This window comes from Heteronotia binoei, chromosome 7 (assembly GCF_032191835.1).
Source record: "Heteronotia binoei isolate CCM8104 ecotype False Entrance Well chromosome 7, APGP_CSIRO_Hbin_v1, whole genome shotgun sequence".
Classification (NCBI taxonomy): Eukaryota; Metazoa; Chordata; class Lepidosauria; order Squamata; family Gekkonidae; genus Heteronotia; species Heteronotia binoei.
In genome coordinates, this window is record NC_083229.1 from 102,862,762 (window position 1) to 102,878,590 (window position 15,829).

The 15,829-nt window shown below is 39.7% G+C and overlaps 1 protein-coding gene across 2 annotated transcripts; it reads right to left on the reverse strand.

Annotated features, from left to right (window-relative positions):
* On the reverse strand, window positions 1-13,475 carry BLOC1S4 (biogenesis of lysosomal organelles complex 1 subunit 4). Of its 2 annotated transcripts, XM_060244123.1 has the most exons (5): window positions 13,081-13,475; window positions 11,669-11,740; window positions 10,945-11,046; window positions 2,232-2,366; window positions 1-1,138 (listed from the first exon to the last, which is right to left on the reverse strand). In XM_060244123.1, exons 1-5 carry the CDS (start codon window positions 13,327-13,329, stop codon window positions 1,040-1,042), a joined length of 657 nt encoding a protein of 218 aa, XP_060100106.1. In that variant the 5' UTR covers window positions 13,330-13,475; the 3' UTR covers window positions 1-1,039. The 2 variants fall into 2 exon arrangements, with proteins under 2 accessions (XP_060100106.1, XP_060100107.1); XM_060244124.1 differs by lacking the exon at window positions 10,945-11,046 and having other exon boundaries at window positions 13,081-13,460.
* Window positions 13,476-15,829: the final 2,354 nt, after the last annotated feature.

A 15,829-nucleotide genomic window follows, 5' to 3' on the forward strand; every position in this document is an offset into this window, starting at 1 on the left:
TCAGCAGCTTTTGAGACATATTTTATAGTTTCAAGGTTGGAAATAAAGGTATACAAATACAAGGAATCTGACATATAAAGTCTTCATTCAATTTTACATTACAAGACCTTTGGTCATTTTTGCATTATATAAAGAAGTTTTAGGGTATTCATCAAAGGGGACCTGAGACCAGTCACAGCAGTTAGCATATAATGCTGTTTTCTTTTGCAGCAGTTGAAGGATACTTTCATTCTTCCCTGTTCAAATACAGTGTATTTCTCCTCAAGATGTTGAACAGATTCCAGACCTATTCATTAAGGACATGAATACATAGTTTTGGTCCTATTGCACTTAAATAACCACAAAACATTTTATTTTTAAGAAATCCTGTCATATGTGGATTCATAATAGCAGCAAAATCCAAAACAAAATCCAGAATTTACATTTGATCTTACCTTTGTTCTTTCTACTAAAATTATTTCAAACTGCAGATGGATCTGTACTTTTCATGACTCGTAATTCCCAAGTTAAAAAGTATATTGTTTGTTCGACAATTTGTTGCCTATAGGCCAATCCAACCCCTACCTTCAGATTGCAAGGGAGAACAGTATGTAAAAAAAGATTCTGTTGCTTACACGTCTCCTTGCTCTCCCTTCCTTGCAAGGATCCACTTTTCTCCCCCTTAAAATGATACAAGGGAGTAGGTGTCTGGCAGCAGTAGGATATTCAAGGAAAATGATAACTCAAACTTTTCCTTCCTTGCCTTAGTATTACATGCACAGGGGTTCAAAGGTTAGTTTTCCCAGCAGGACACAGGTGGGCTTAACTCCTTTGTCTTTCCTCAAAAGTGACTTACTGGTTAAGCTAGTTGCTCATCAGGAGTATATAGGTTAGATTTTGGGTAACAATGGAAAAACCATGTATTTCATACAAAACAAAGCGGAAATACTTCTGTGGCACACAGAATGCTAGCAGGCCATCACTGTCAAAGACACACACCCTAGTAGCATGTGGTTTGTCATTGATAACACTTATTTTTAGAGCATGACTGTCCGTTAAATCACATATACTGTGTTTCAGGCATGGAGGGAAAGTAGTCTTCAGTCTTGAAGAGATCAGGAGGTTCATAAAGGCTTTGCTTCGGCCTTAAAGATGATTTCTGCAATCAGAAATCCGTATATTAAAATACTTTCTCACAACCAAACAAGGTAGCAAGTATAGATTTTAACACCTATAATTGTTCACCAACTCTAAAAGGAAACAATGTTTTTTAAAACTTATATGCCTTCATCCTATCTACAGCTTGAGAACACCTATTTTGTTACACGAGAAAACCAGACAATTGGAAGACTGCATAAAATATTGGAGGCAGGAGCGTTTCAATGTTTATCAGTGCTTAATCAAGTATATAAAACCTCACCCTTGAAACACAAGTTATCTAGATGGGACATGACAATGAGTTGATAAGCATCGAACTGAAGCCCTGCATTTCTAAAGCAGCAATTTTCTCATTCTTTCTCTATAGATGCATGGCAAAGGTGCTATGACTTTCTGCTGCAGGAAGGGACAAAATGCCATGCAAGCAGGTACATAAGGCAGGACCTTCAAAGGAGGGATACTTCGGCAAAACACCTCTTGAACAGCATGCAATGCAGGAACTGCATGTTAAAAGCAGTCAATATGACTTCTGGTACTGGCCTACAGTTATAGGGATTTTGCAATGTACATTTCTACATGATACAAGATTACACAGGAAAGTTAAGTCCTAATCAGCTTATTAAGAATTCCCCTGGACTAGGTCTGTCCTTTCTGAGATTATTTTTTAGCAATTCACAAAGTTTTGTTCTCTCTAATAAAAATGGAAACAGTACTTAGTTATGTTCCACAGAGTGTTCATGGGAATTAAACAATAATTTCCAACATAAATTTTCCTTCCTATGAGTGCAAGGGAAAGGAGCTACCCCTGAGCAGTCAGAATCCAAGAAGGCCATATGCATTGAATGTTTCAGACTCATCTCTTTTTAATAAAAGTACAGGGTTGTGTACTACTGGGCCCATCCAGGCATATCAACACAAAATGAGAGATTTTACTTTCCACACTTGCTATTTTAAACAGTATTTGCATGGAATTGATGACCTTTAACTGGTTCCAAAAGACTGACCGCTAAGCTTACAAAAGCTCCAGGTTTAATTGTGTTTCTACGCACATTCTAATGAACCAAGTATTTTCATACCTGATAAAGAAGACTTACATTAAGAAAGGATGGCACATTGATTGTGTGTAAAAGTTTTTTGAAAGTATTTGGAAAAGTTCCAAGGTCTGCTTCTGCCTTTGTGATGTGTTCCTCTATTCCAGCCACATTGTTTCCAACCATTTTTACAAAAGCCTGGTTAAAAAAATGAAACCAAACAAGTTGACAATACCAGTGAACATGTCTAAGCACAAAAGAGCCCTGAAAACTTTTTCTAGCCGGAATTGCTATGTGCTGTTTATATAGCAAGTGCATATTAATTGTTTTTGGAAAGACTTAAGTGTGCATTTGCATTAAATACAAGGGACACAATCCAGTTTAGGCTCAATTCAGATATCCCAAATAAGTCTGTTTGATAGTGATAGGGCAGAATCTAGATTCTTGCATACCGAAATCAACCAACTCCAATTAGTTATGACATCTAAATATGGACACTTTTATCAACTGTTAAGTTTCTTTGCTAGAATTTTTTTTTTTTTTTTTTGTGAATACTTATTTTTATTAATCCCTCCTTACCATACAGATCTATTACAAGTAATATAAACAAGTACATAAACAAGTAACAGATAAATTTATACACACAAATTCTGGACTAGACAAACTACCCACGAGGTATCTTACCTCTACCATCTAAAAAGTTCGAAAGGGGTGAAGCAGTGGTACAACCAATGTCAGCTATTGTTTTCCAAATCGAGACAATACATAAACTATAACATGAAATTTACCAATGTTATTGTTGCCTTTTAATTATTTTCTAACCATACATAAACCTTTTTCCATCTTCCCATTGCTTTTTCTTTTGTATTTCCCTTAATTATATTTGCTAATATATCCATTTCGATTATATTTAGGATTTTTTGGGTTATTTCTTCTCTATCTGGTATATGTTTCAATTTCCAGTACTGGGCAAATAAAATTCTAGCAGCCGTAATTATATATATTGTAATTAATTCATCCTCTCTTGGTACCACATCTTTGACTAGTGAGAGTAACAAATTCTGGTTTGAGCGGAAAATTGACCATCAATATCTCGGTTAAAATTTTATGAATTTCTTTCCAGTATTTTTTCGATATCTTGCAGGACCACCATAAATGAAAATATGTTCCTGCTGTTTGTTCACATTTCCAGCAAATAGGAGAAATTGCTTTGTTAATTTTATTAAGTAAGATCGGGGTGATATGCCATCTATAAAAAAGCTTTATAAAATTTTCCCGTAGATTGACTGGTTTTATAATCTTAAAATTGTTTTTCCATAACATTTCCCATTGTTCAAGCGAGATGCTGTGCTCAAAATTTTTAGCCCATTGTATCATGACGTGCTTAACCGTCTCATCCTCAAGTTTTATGCGTAGGAAATAGTTATATACTTTCTTGATCATTTTGCCAGTTCTGACTGTTATTATTGTGTCAAAATCGAAATTTGATTTTGTGAATCCCTTGTGTTTATCCAAATTAAACTTGGCCGCGATTTGAATCATCGTCCACCAGTCTATTGTATACCCACTAACCTCCATATCCTGCTTTTTTTTCATACTATCTTTTTCGTCTAAGATTTCAGTATATCTTAGTGTTTTCTCCGGAGACCATAATTGTGGATGCATTATGGCCTCCACCGGGGATAGCCACCTTGGAGTCTTGTCATAAATTTTCTTTCTTATCTTATACCATACTTTTAATAATCCTTTTCGCACTAAATGTCTTTGAAAATACGTTTGTGGCTTTTGGACATACCATAAATTATTATGCCAGCCCGCTTGTAAATCGACACCCTCGATTGTTAGCAAACGAGTGTCTTCTAGCATAATCCATTCCTGCAACCATACTGTTGCACAAGCCATGTAGTAAATTTCAAAATCCGGAAGGCCAAGACCTCCGTTTTCTTTAACGTCTGTTAAATTTTTCCAACTAATTCGGGGTTTTTTCCCCTGCCATATAAACATTTTAGATAGATGATTCAGCCTAGCAAAAAAATTATCTTTTACGGCGAAATTGGCCGTTTGAAACAAAAATAAAACCTTGGGGAGAATTATCATTTTTAATAAGGCCACACGTCCCATAAATGATATTTTCAGGCTTACCCATTTTTGAAAAAGAGTAGCTATTTCTTTCAATAGTGGTTCAAAATTGTCTTCATAAATTGTACTGCATTTTGCCGAAACTGTTAAGCCCAGATATCTTATCTTTCTCACTCTCTGAAAACCTGACCTCTTTTCCAACTCTGTGATATCTTGCTCAGACATATTTTTGGCTAAAAATTTTGATTTATTTATATTAATCTTTAAGCCTGCGACGCGGCCGTATTCTACTAGATGATTTAAAACCTGCTCCATCGACTCCTCCGGGTTTTGCAAGACAAATAACATGTCGTCGGCATAACTTAATACTTTATAATTTTCCTTTCTGATTTTTATGCCTTCGACACGATTATCTTGCCTGACAGTTTGAATTAATATTTCCAAAGTAAAAATAAACAGCAAGGGGGACAAGGGACAGCCTTGCCTAGTTCCTTTAGTTAAGGAAATTTTATCCGTCAGGTCTCCATTAATTATAATCTTTGCATATTGGTTGTCATAAATAGTGCGGATATTTTTCACGAATTTATCTCCAAAATTAGATTGCTCTAATAACTGCAACATAAAACTCCAATCCGCGTTATCGAATGCTTTTTCCGCGTCGAGAAACAAAAAGACTAACTTTTTATCACTATTCATCTCGGCGTATTCCAAAAAATTAAAAAGCATTCTGGTGTTTGTCCGTAAGTGTCTTCCTGGTAAAAACCCTGTTTGGTCAGGATGTATAACATCTTTTATGGTTAGTTTCATTCTATTTGCGAGAATTGTGGCATATATTTTATAATCTATGTTTAATAAAGATATCGGGCGGTAGTTTGAAATTTCCTCGGTCTCTTTACCTGGCTTTGGAATGAGAACCACATTACTATAACGCCATGAATCAGGAATAACGGCGTTATTCCAAATCTCTTCTAATAAGTCCTTGAATGAATTCATTAAAATTTCCTTAAAAATTATGTAATATTCTGGCAGTATACCGTCAGGACCAGCTGCCTTATTACTTTTAATTTTACTCCAGGCTTCTACAACCTCAGCCATAGTTATTGGATCCGACAATGACGCACTCTGTTCGGCTGTTAACTTTATCCTATTTTTATTATATATATAGTCTCTTTGTTCTTCCTCGTTTCTCACCTCCTTACTATATAGTTTTTTAAAAAACTCTTGAGCTATATCTTTCATTTCCTGTAATTTAGAAGTATTCCGACCATTTTTATCTCGTAGTGTTTTAATCACTCTCTTCTCTCTTTCCTTCCTTACCCTATAGGCTAACCACTTGCCCGGTTTATTAGCATTATCGAAAAAATATGCTTTAGAAAACGCTATCTTTGCCTCCATCTGTTCTAAGTATAATAATTGTACCTTATGCTGTAAGTTTCTTATCTCCGATCTAAGTTCCTTCAAAGAAGGATTTGCCTTTAATGTTGTTTCTTTAGTCTTAATTAAGTCTGTCCATTTTGATACGTTGCACTTCTCCTGACGCCGTTGTTTTGCAGTATAACTAATCACCAACCCTCTGAAATACGCTTTACTAGCTTCCCAAGTGTTTAACATCGAGATGTCTTTCTGTGTGTTTAATTTAAAAAAAAACTTCAATTCTTCCCCTATATACCGAATAAAATTCTTATCCTTCAACAGATTTGGACTCATTCTCCAACCAATACGCCTTCTTTCCACATTCAACGCTAACATAATGGGGGAATGATCGGCTATTGTTGAGGGGAGAATCTCAGTATCTAATACCAATTTCATTAATCCAATAGAAATCCAAATTGAATCAATCCTGGACCACGATCCGTGTCTACTTGAGAAGAACGTGTAATCTCTTTTCTTGGGGTTAATAGTGCGCCAGACATCAACCAAGGCATACTCATCCGCTAATCTTAAAAAATTATTTGGTAGAATATTACTTTTACTTTTCTTAAATTGGTTATTATCATTCTTAGGGCTTCGGTCTAATTCTGGATTCTCGACAGCGTTAAAGTCGCCTATGATGCAGATGTTCTCATATTGAGCCTTATTTACTTTACTATATAGTTCTTTGAAAAACGGTTTTTGATTTTCATTAGGTGCATACAAATTTACCAATAAAAATTTATTAGAATCCTTTATTATTTCAATAGCTTGCATTCTGGCTTCCTTGCCCTCAAAAATTAATTCCGCTTGAAGAGTACCTTTAATATAAGTCACCAACCCTCTCTTTCTCTTATCTTCTTCCGAGGTGATTATAGCTTTACCGAGTTTTTTATTATGTAAAAGCAATTCGTCTTTTTTCCGAATATGTGTTTCTTGCACACAAACAATATCTGCTTTAAGTTTTATTAATTGTAAAAATGTGCGTTTCCTTTTTCTGGGCGAATTCAAACCATTTACATTAATCGAGACAATCTTTAGGCTTTGTGCCATACTATATTCTTAGTTGGTCTCTACGGATTTTTTTTCTTTCTCGACGACCTAGTCTCCCTTTTTAAATCTTCTGCCTGCGAAACCTCGCCCTCTTCACCTTCCTCTAAATCAAAAAATTGATGTTCTTTTTGAGAATCTATGGTGACTGACTGGTCCTCTACCTGATCTCCCCTCAACTTCTCTTTTTGCCAGTTTAAACTGTACTTTTTAAGAAACTCATCCAGTTTGGCTGGGGAGTCTATCCTAATTCTGTTATTGAGATACGTGAATATCATACCCTCTGGAATCAACCACCTGTACTGAATTCCTTTTCTCTGCAGACTCAATGCCAGATGCTTATATTCTCTTCTCTTCGCTCTAATCTGCCAAGGAATGTCCTTCATAACCCTAATCTTAATTCCTTTGATGGTTAACTGCTGGTCTCTAGCTTCTCGCCAAACTTTTTCTTTTACCATCCTACGAACAAATCTCACATGGACCTCTCTATTGAGACCATTCCTTCTCGCATGTGTGGTATTTATTCGGTAAACCCAGTCTATTTCTCTCTCGGCTTCAGTCTGTTCTATTGACAAAAGATCCGCCAAAGCCTCCGCCAATACAACTACCAAATTTTCATTTTTTTCCTCAGGGATGTTTAAAAACCTTAACACATATTCAGCTTGACCCATTTCCAATTGCGTAGTTTTTGTCTCTAGTTTGTCTTGGTTTCCTTCAAGTTCCTCTATTTTACCTTCTAGTAATTTAAATTTATCATCAATAGATTTTGTTACTCTGATTACTTCGGTTATGTCTTTCCTGGTTTCCCCGAATTTATCGTCAAGACTCTCCATTTTAGTCATCATTCCCTCCATCTGTTTTGTCAGAGAATCCTTCAATTGATTTAGGGCTTCTGAAAAATTAACTTGAATGTCTTTTAATGCATCCTGCGATAGAGCTGCTCCCACCGCCTTAGGTTGGCCTGGTGAAAATTTTACCTTCCCTGCCTGAGACATTCTCTTCAATTTAATAAACAATTTTTCTTATACACCTATTGCTTACTTCTATGTTCTCCAAGCAATATTAAAGAGCTCTCTATAATTGTAATAACTCTTATTATCTCATCCTATCTTGCCTTCCCAACAGGTCTCAAATCTGGAGACACAATAACCTCAAATCTCCTAACAGTTGGCAGTTCCCTACAGACCATATAGAGTTCCTTTCCCTTCTCCCCTCGTCCCGATTAGCTACTATTCACTGTTTTGGATGACAGTTCAAACCTATTAAATCAGTACATACTAGTTCACCTTGAAATCAAAACAAAACAACAACTCCAGTTAAAGCTGCCGGCAATCCCCAGCGTCCACTTTTACCAGAGTCCTCTAGGGGCTACTGTAGTCCTTCCGACCCTTCGCATAGACCTTCAGCTGGTCAGAGACTTCTTACTCATTCAGCGTCTATGAGAAGACAGATCTTTTCCAACAACCCAGCAGTTAAAAGTTAGTAATTTGTTGTCTTCGCCTCCGTTTTTCCGGGTGCAAACTTTTTAATCGCCCCGACGTCCTGACGCGGCACGCACAGCGTGTAGCGTGCGACGTGCAACGCCGCCGTCCAGCCCGCTTCAGTTAACTCCTTGACGTCCGCTGTTCTCGCCTCTTCTGGGGGACCCGGAATTAACAGTATCTCTCCCCTCAAGCTCCCAGCAAAAAACTTTGGCTCCTCGTCCCTCGGCTCTCCGAAAGTCGTCTCCGAAATCAGCTGTTTTACTGTTCCAGCAAGGCTACACTCCAGTAGCTCGCACAGCCAGTTTCGCCACCTCCTCCTCCCTACTCTCCCGAACGTCCCCGCCGTCACCAGTCCTGCTTTATAGCACTTAAGCCACAGCCACCGACTTCAGCAGGTCTTACACCCGCTACTTACTGCCCGGTACCACTGAAAGTAGAAAGAGAAGCGTCCATTCGGATTATTCATCCGGCTGTTTTTCTTGTGGTCGACAAATTCTTCAAATGACGCCAACCGCCGCTCACCTCCTCACTCCGGTGGCTAGAGCTAGTTCGCCATTACGCGCTTCAACCTTGGGGTCTTGAAGATAAGGTAGAACACTTGGAGGCTATGGGTTCAAGCCCCCACTATTCCCCACGCTCTTCCTACACACCCCTCCCTCAACTGGAGGTGGTGCAGACCCTAGGGCCCCCCTGTAAGGTTGAAAATTCGGCTCGTCTTGAGGAGCTCACTCAAGACGCTGCCGCACCGCCCTGCCGGAACCGGAAACCTTTGCTAGAATTCTTAACCACAGTTTAATGAATTAAGAATTCCAGATACTTGGGCAGAAACTAACATCAGTGAAGAATATAAAGACTAATGGGCATTCATTAAAAAGTTATCATCTTCAGTCTCCAAATGTCACATGAAAGACAGAAGAGGCATGCAAGTTTGTGATTCAATCCAGCTGTGGATTTAAACCGATAAAACTAATGTATTTTAAGTGCAAGTCTGCACTATACTGTGGCAATGCACTTTGTTTAATTCAAACACTGAATACCAAGTGGGCCCCGTGGTTCACAAGTTTTCCACTTTATGTCTCAAGCAGGGCTGGCTCCCCTGCTAGGCCAACTAGGCAGTTGCCTAGGGCACTGGCAGGGCAGGGGCAGCAAAATCGGCCTCTCCCTCGCAACCGCCTAGTTTGCCCCCTCAAGCTGCCGCCGCCTCCTTCTCCCTCCCTTCCCCACAGCATGTTAATTTCAAAGCTGGAACGGCTCTAGTGCTGCATTCCAGCTATCTAAAGTCCCCTCCCACCTCCGTCTCCTCCCTCCCTTCCCCACTGCATGCTAATTTCAAAGCCCCCCCCCCAGCAATTGGAAAAACTGTGCAGTGGGGTCACGCTCCCAGTCTGTCAGGAGCAGCATCCTGAAAGGGTGGTCCCGCAGCTGCTGATTCCTCCCCTCCCCACTTCCTGGATCGAGAAGAGTCAGTTCAGCAGCTGCAGGATCGCCCTTTCAGGACGCTGCTCCTGACAGACTGGGAGCGCGGCCCCGTGGCGCAGTTTTTCCGATTGCTGGGGGAGGGCTTTGAAATTAACATGCTGTGGGGAAGGGAGGGAGGAGAAGGAGGCACGGGGAGGAGGGGGGCCACAGAGTGGGGGGGTATTGGGCCACCCCTGGTCTCAAGATTTATTTATTTAAGGCGTCTTAAAACTATTTTTCTTTTCTCAAACTCAAGGTGGGTTCTCTACCTTCTATTACACATTTGAAAAAAGTGATAGTACAGTAGGTGAGAAAGCAGAAGGGAGACAAGGAGCCCTTAGATTTATTACATTTAGAACCTCTGAACTCATCTGAAATATTTCAGGAAGGAGTCATGATTCTGAAGATAAACTGACTTAGCAAGCCATTCCTGTGCACTTACTCACTGCCAAGATCTAGACAAAGGCACATTTTTCTTTCTCACACAAAATCACAATAATCAACATTAAGAAAATGAATGGCAGCCTTAGAAGAATAAGAGTGAAAAAGAGGGGCGAGACCTCTGTAGGAAACCACAAAAGATACTGAGTACCAGAGGCCATACAAAAGGAAAAAAGACAAATATACTTAACTGTGTACAAACTAAATTATGCAGTGTAAATAATACAGTGCAATTAGGGAAAGCAGTCACTATATACAGTGCATGATACAGTAATGTATAAAAATTAGTAAAATATAACGATAGTCTGCCGGGTAATCATGACACCATTCCAATATCTTCTTCAGAACTGCTGGAGAATGGTCTTATACAGTTGTTATAGACAGCCTATAAAAGTGTAAAAAAATCTTCATGTATGATTCAGACTTATTTATAGCAGAAGAAAATGACACAGTTTGTTAATCAAACATACTTTATTATATCATGCACTGTGTATAGGGACTGTTTTCACTAATTGTACTGTACTGTTTGTACTATACTGTAATGTCTGCACTGCATACATTAACATTTGATTTGTACACAGCCTTAGAATAAGGACAGCAAGGTGCCATTTGTCTAATTCAGAAAGCCAAGTGCATATCTATTTGCAGCAGGAGACAGGCCAAGGCAGGGGCAGAACAAGCATGTACCCAAACATGGACTGCTCTTACAGGAAGGTAGCTCTGCACATTTTGGAGCTCAAGGGTCTATAAATAAATCAGGGTTCTTATAACAGATAATGTTATAGGCACCCCTGCCCCAACTACATGAAAATATTGCTACTGGCAATTAATGTAAAAAGAAATCATATACATACCTCCAGTTTGTCTATTTTTCTATACAGCTGCCTCATTTCCATAGCCTTTGCATGAATATGTGGCACACTTTCATTGACTATTTGAGAGGAGTCATTTCGAATCTGGTGGGAGGTATAAAAATGAAAACTTGCAATATCCATCACAATGGCCAAGTTGGCTCAAATTTGGTGAAGTCTAGAAAATTAATTTAGGATTGTCTACAATCTCAAACTGAGTAAGCACATACAAGTATGTTAGTTTTAGAGCTGACTTACAGCATGTTTGTACATGCCGGCAAGCAGATGGGATTCCCCCAACAATAGAATTGTATTTATAATAAGTTAAACACAGCCACCAGATTTGAATAAGGCAGGCTAAAGTCCAGAGGTGAAAGCCAATTCTTTGTGTTGTTTTAACAGGCAGCTACATATCCTTTTTATAATGATTGCCTTATGGATTTTGACTGTCAAGGGAAACTGAGAAATGATTGAAGGACCTGTAAATTACTAGAGCAATGATCAAAATTCTGATTTACTTCACTTTGAGGGGGGAAACCCCAATTTAAATACTTTATAAGGAGGTTGGAGGAGTATTTATTGGGCAACCTAGCACCTACTTTTTAAACTGTTCATTTCACCTTTGTTTTAAGGCATAAACAAAGGCCTTTTGATTTTAATAGAAGACCCTCAACAGGAGGAAAATGCTTTATTACAGCTCTGCCTCTCCACACAGTGGAATACTTACCATATCTAGCATCCCCACAAACTCATCTACCCTGGTCAGCAGGTCTTCCAGACTCTTGTCTAAGGTTCTGATCTGAACAGAAAATGGTAGCTATGTTGAAATAATAGTACCAAGCACAAGCAGGAGTACATTAATGAAGAATGACAACCTTGTTTCTAAACAGTTTCAGGTAGCTTAATTGAAGGGGAAACAGACAAACAGGATAAAATGCATTTATTTATATCCTGCGTTTCTCCCAACAGGGATTAAAAGCAGATTACATTATTCTCTCATCCATTTTATTTTTCACCACAACCACCACCCTGTGAAGCTGGTTAGACTGAGGCCAAGCTACGTATTGTGTTTTCTAATAAGTTGGGTCTGGATTACCTGATAGGATTCTGTGCATGTGTATCTGCTAACTGAGGCCTCTCTGGGGCTGTTCTGACTTGGGAAAATAGACTGGGAGGGAAAACACAAAGCCCTCCTCCACCCATGTGATGGTCAAGCCTGCCTGTGGACCATTAAAAGGATGTTCAGCTACTGTGTGACTGCAGGGGAACATAAGTAGAGTCTGGTTGGAAAGGTGATGTGTAGTTTGGCCCTAAAAGAGCCAACCATCTGCAAACTACCTTCACCTAACCAGTGTGTATGATCTGAAGTGATACACAAAGCAATGAATTTGGATACAAGTCTTTCTTTTAAAAGTTCACAATTGGTGTTGCTTTCTGAAGCGGCCTTTTGAACCGGTGAAATTCTATCTGGATTTCCCATCTTGTAGGCCCCAGTATAAAAATCCTCAGCCAGTTTGACTGTGAAAAGCTCTCCCCATGTCTTCTCACAGAATCACATTTTGAAGTATTAAAGTCTCCTGGCAAATATTAATATTTGCTTGCAGATATCATTTGTCTTTCCCCCAGGGAGTGTTGAGTTTTATTGCAACCGCTACAGACCAGATAAAAAGCACAAATCTATCCGAAAGAGTGAAGACTATTTTGTTTGGCATACCCATAATAACTGTTATTGGCCCTCCCAGGTTTTGGTGTTACATATATTTGTCTTGAATTTTTTTCATATAATGTTTTAAACGCTGTTGTATGAACGCTGTTGTTTTACTGCTGGTCACTTTGGGAACCCACTTTGGGTGGAAAGTCGGCAAAATAAAACAACGTTTTAAATACTAAAACTAGAAAGCCAGCACAGCAACAGAAGTGCCCCCTTCCGCTGGTTGCCTATTTGCATGGCGCTTTTGACAGGCGGGAGCATTCAAAGCAGGACCCCACCACTTGCCAGTCTCGGGAGGAAATCCTAATCAGGTCTACTAGAAAGGAAGCCCCGTTTCGGTCAATGGGGCTTACACCCGAGAAAGTGTTCTGGGAACTACGACGCCTACCGCCTCCCCGCTCTGACCCGGCCGCGACCCAGCCGCCCACCTGCCCAGCTGAGGAGGTCCCGTCCAGAGGCTGCAGCAAGTAGAAGGCGTAGTCGGCCGTGGCCGCCAGCAGCAGTTCTCCTTCTGCCGCCGCTTCCTCGTCGCCGAGGCCGGAGGTGCTGCTGTGACTTTGCGAGACGTTGCCGCTGTCTCCGCTCAGCTGGGACAGAGGCGGAGGAAGCTCTTCCGCGGCAACAGCTGCTGCTGCTACTGTCGTCGCCGCTGCCGCCTCGTCCTCCTCCTCGTCCATCTTCCTCCCTGTCCTACTTGCGGTCGGCAGGCATGAGGCAGGCAGCCAACCGCCTGTCACCTGATAAACGCTGTCTTTAAGTCGAGCGGCTACCCGCAAAAAACCCTTCCGCACTACGGATCCCCAGCAGGGACAACGTCAAAGGTAAGGGTTGGTTTGGTTGCGTGTCCAGTCATCGGGGCGGGGCAAAGACCGCCCTGCACGTGACCGTGTCTCGTGGGAGGGCCGCGAGCAGTTTAACGTCGTGAAACGATTTTTTTTTTGTGAGGTGGGGGGGGGGCTCCCGGGGCTCCCTTTTCATTAGCTTGTTCTTGTATAGTTATTCTAAATGTTGTTTTATAACGTTCTTTTTCAGTATTTCAAGTCGCCCTTACTAGAGACTTACTGAAATCTGGATCCACTTTTTTAAAACCATCCTTTTTTTTTTAATCTCGAAGAATCGACTCCAGCTTTCGTTCCGCAGCTTTACTTAAAGAGGACCCTTGCAATGACCCTTGCTGCTCCCCACAACTGTATAAGCCGCTTCATAAGGAGTATTTAGGGAGGGGTAATATAGGGAACCCAAACGCTCTGTTAGAAGGGATGGAACCCATCCCCGCTCTATATTTCATTTTTCAGAAAAGTATCTCAGCGTTTAATATTAATATTTAAGGAGAGTTCTCGAACTCTGTTAGTAGACTGTTAAGAGTTTGGTTTGGCCACTGCAAAGTGAAGAACAATCTCCTACAATCTACTGGGCGGGGGGAGCGACCACCACTGCATCCTATTTTAAATATCCAGTATACTGACTAAGTCGTTCAGAGATAGTGATGGATCATCTAGCCATCCGCTAGACGGACAATTTGTCCTTTGTTTTGTTTGCAATGACCAGTAATTCCCACTTTTATCCTGTTACGGGAAACAGCAGGTAAGAAAGAAAAACAGCTGTGTAACAGTAAGAAATGCAGGTTTGTAAATCCCCCAAGTGACTTCTGTGGATGTAGGGAACACAATATTTTTTATCCTTCGGTAAAACAAAGAGGCAGTTCCCACCTCCACTCCCCTCTTGAGATTATTTCCTCCTCCAGTTTAATTCAGTTTACAGAGATATTTGATATTATGTAGCAGTTGCATAAGAATGCAAAGGGGGAAAAGCATTTTTCTAAGAAAAATGACTGATGCTACTCATCTGCTACTAACTATGGTATTTCACTATCCTATTTTAGTCATTTTCAGTAAAGATAGATCGTAGCAGCAGAGAAACTCCTTACATGTTTCTCAAGGTGACATGTGCCTTTTGCCTGACCACAAGTTTTTATCACAATTTGATGCAATGCTGAATAAACATTAGATCATGTAGCAGTGAGGCTTAGGCTAATATTTCCTTCCTATTGCTCATTTATGAACTCAAATGTGTTTGCATGCATGCAAACATACACACACACCATTTAGAAACTCAGAATTACAGCAGTAATAGCGGTTTCCTTTTGCTTAAAATAACAGTGCAAGCCTGTTTTTAGACTGCAATTTAACAGGAACAAATGTTTCATTTTTCTTTCCAATTTCAGACATTGATTGTCCTATATATCAGTGGTACTATGGAAGCTACTGAACGTCTTAACACAGACACATGCCCCATAAAGGTTTTTAAAATAGACACACAAAGTTTAGGCATTTTTAATGAAAAGACAAGAAAATAATGAGCAAGATACTAGTTATACAACATTCTTGAAACACACGTTCCCCAGTCTGGAAGTAAACAATTTTGCTTTTGCCATTTCTATTCAGAAATCTGCTGTCCGACACCAAACCTACTTTCTCATAAATTCATTCAAATCTACAGGGTATTTTCACACATTCTGAATAATGCACTTTCAATCCTGTTTCAGTGCACTTTGCAACTGGATTTTACTGTGTGAAATAAAATCCACTTCAAATGGTCTCTAAAATGCATTGAAAGTGGACTGAAAGTGCATTATCAGCATGCGTGAATGTACCCAACTCACTCCGTGATCCCCATGTTACATTAGAACTGAAGTATATTATAAATTGCTGTTTGTTTTTATTTTTGCCCATTATCTGGACCCATGCTACTTTTATGTTCTACACAGTACTTTGCACCAGGTATTGCTAGCATGTTTTAATATACCTATAAATGTTTTTGATTAATATATATGGAAAATAATTGAAGATAATAATCCATGCAATAATATACCAGTTGTGAGTTGGTGCTATGACCTTTCTACCAAAATGCTGAAAGCTGCTTAAGGGATTGAGTCCTTTGCTGATGAGGTTAAAGCCTTTTAGAAAAGGAAGGAGGTTACATGTACTCAAATCTATAATCACTTGGCCTCTACTAAAAACATAATCATGATACAAATATCCAGTTACTTACTTCACCTTTTCCCTTCTTGCCAACAATTGTTTAGACCTAAAAGTGAACCTTGATGCCCTCCGATTTCTGGCCTCCTGCCAGTTTGCATCGTAAGTATGGAACTGAAGATGCACTTATAGTCTTAAC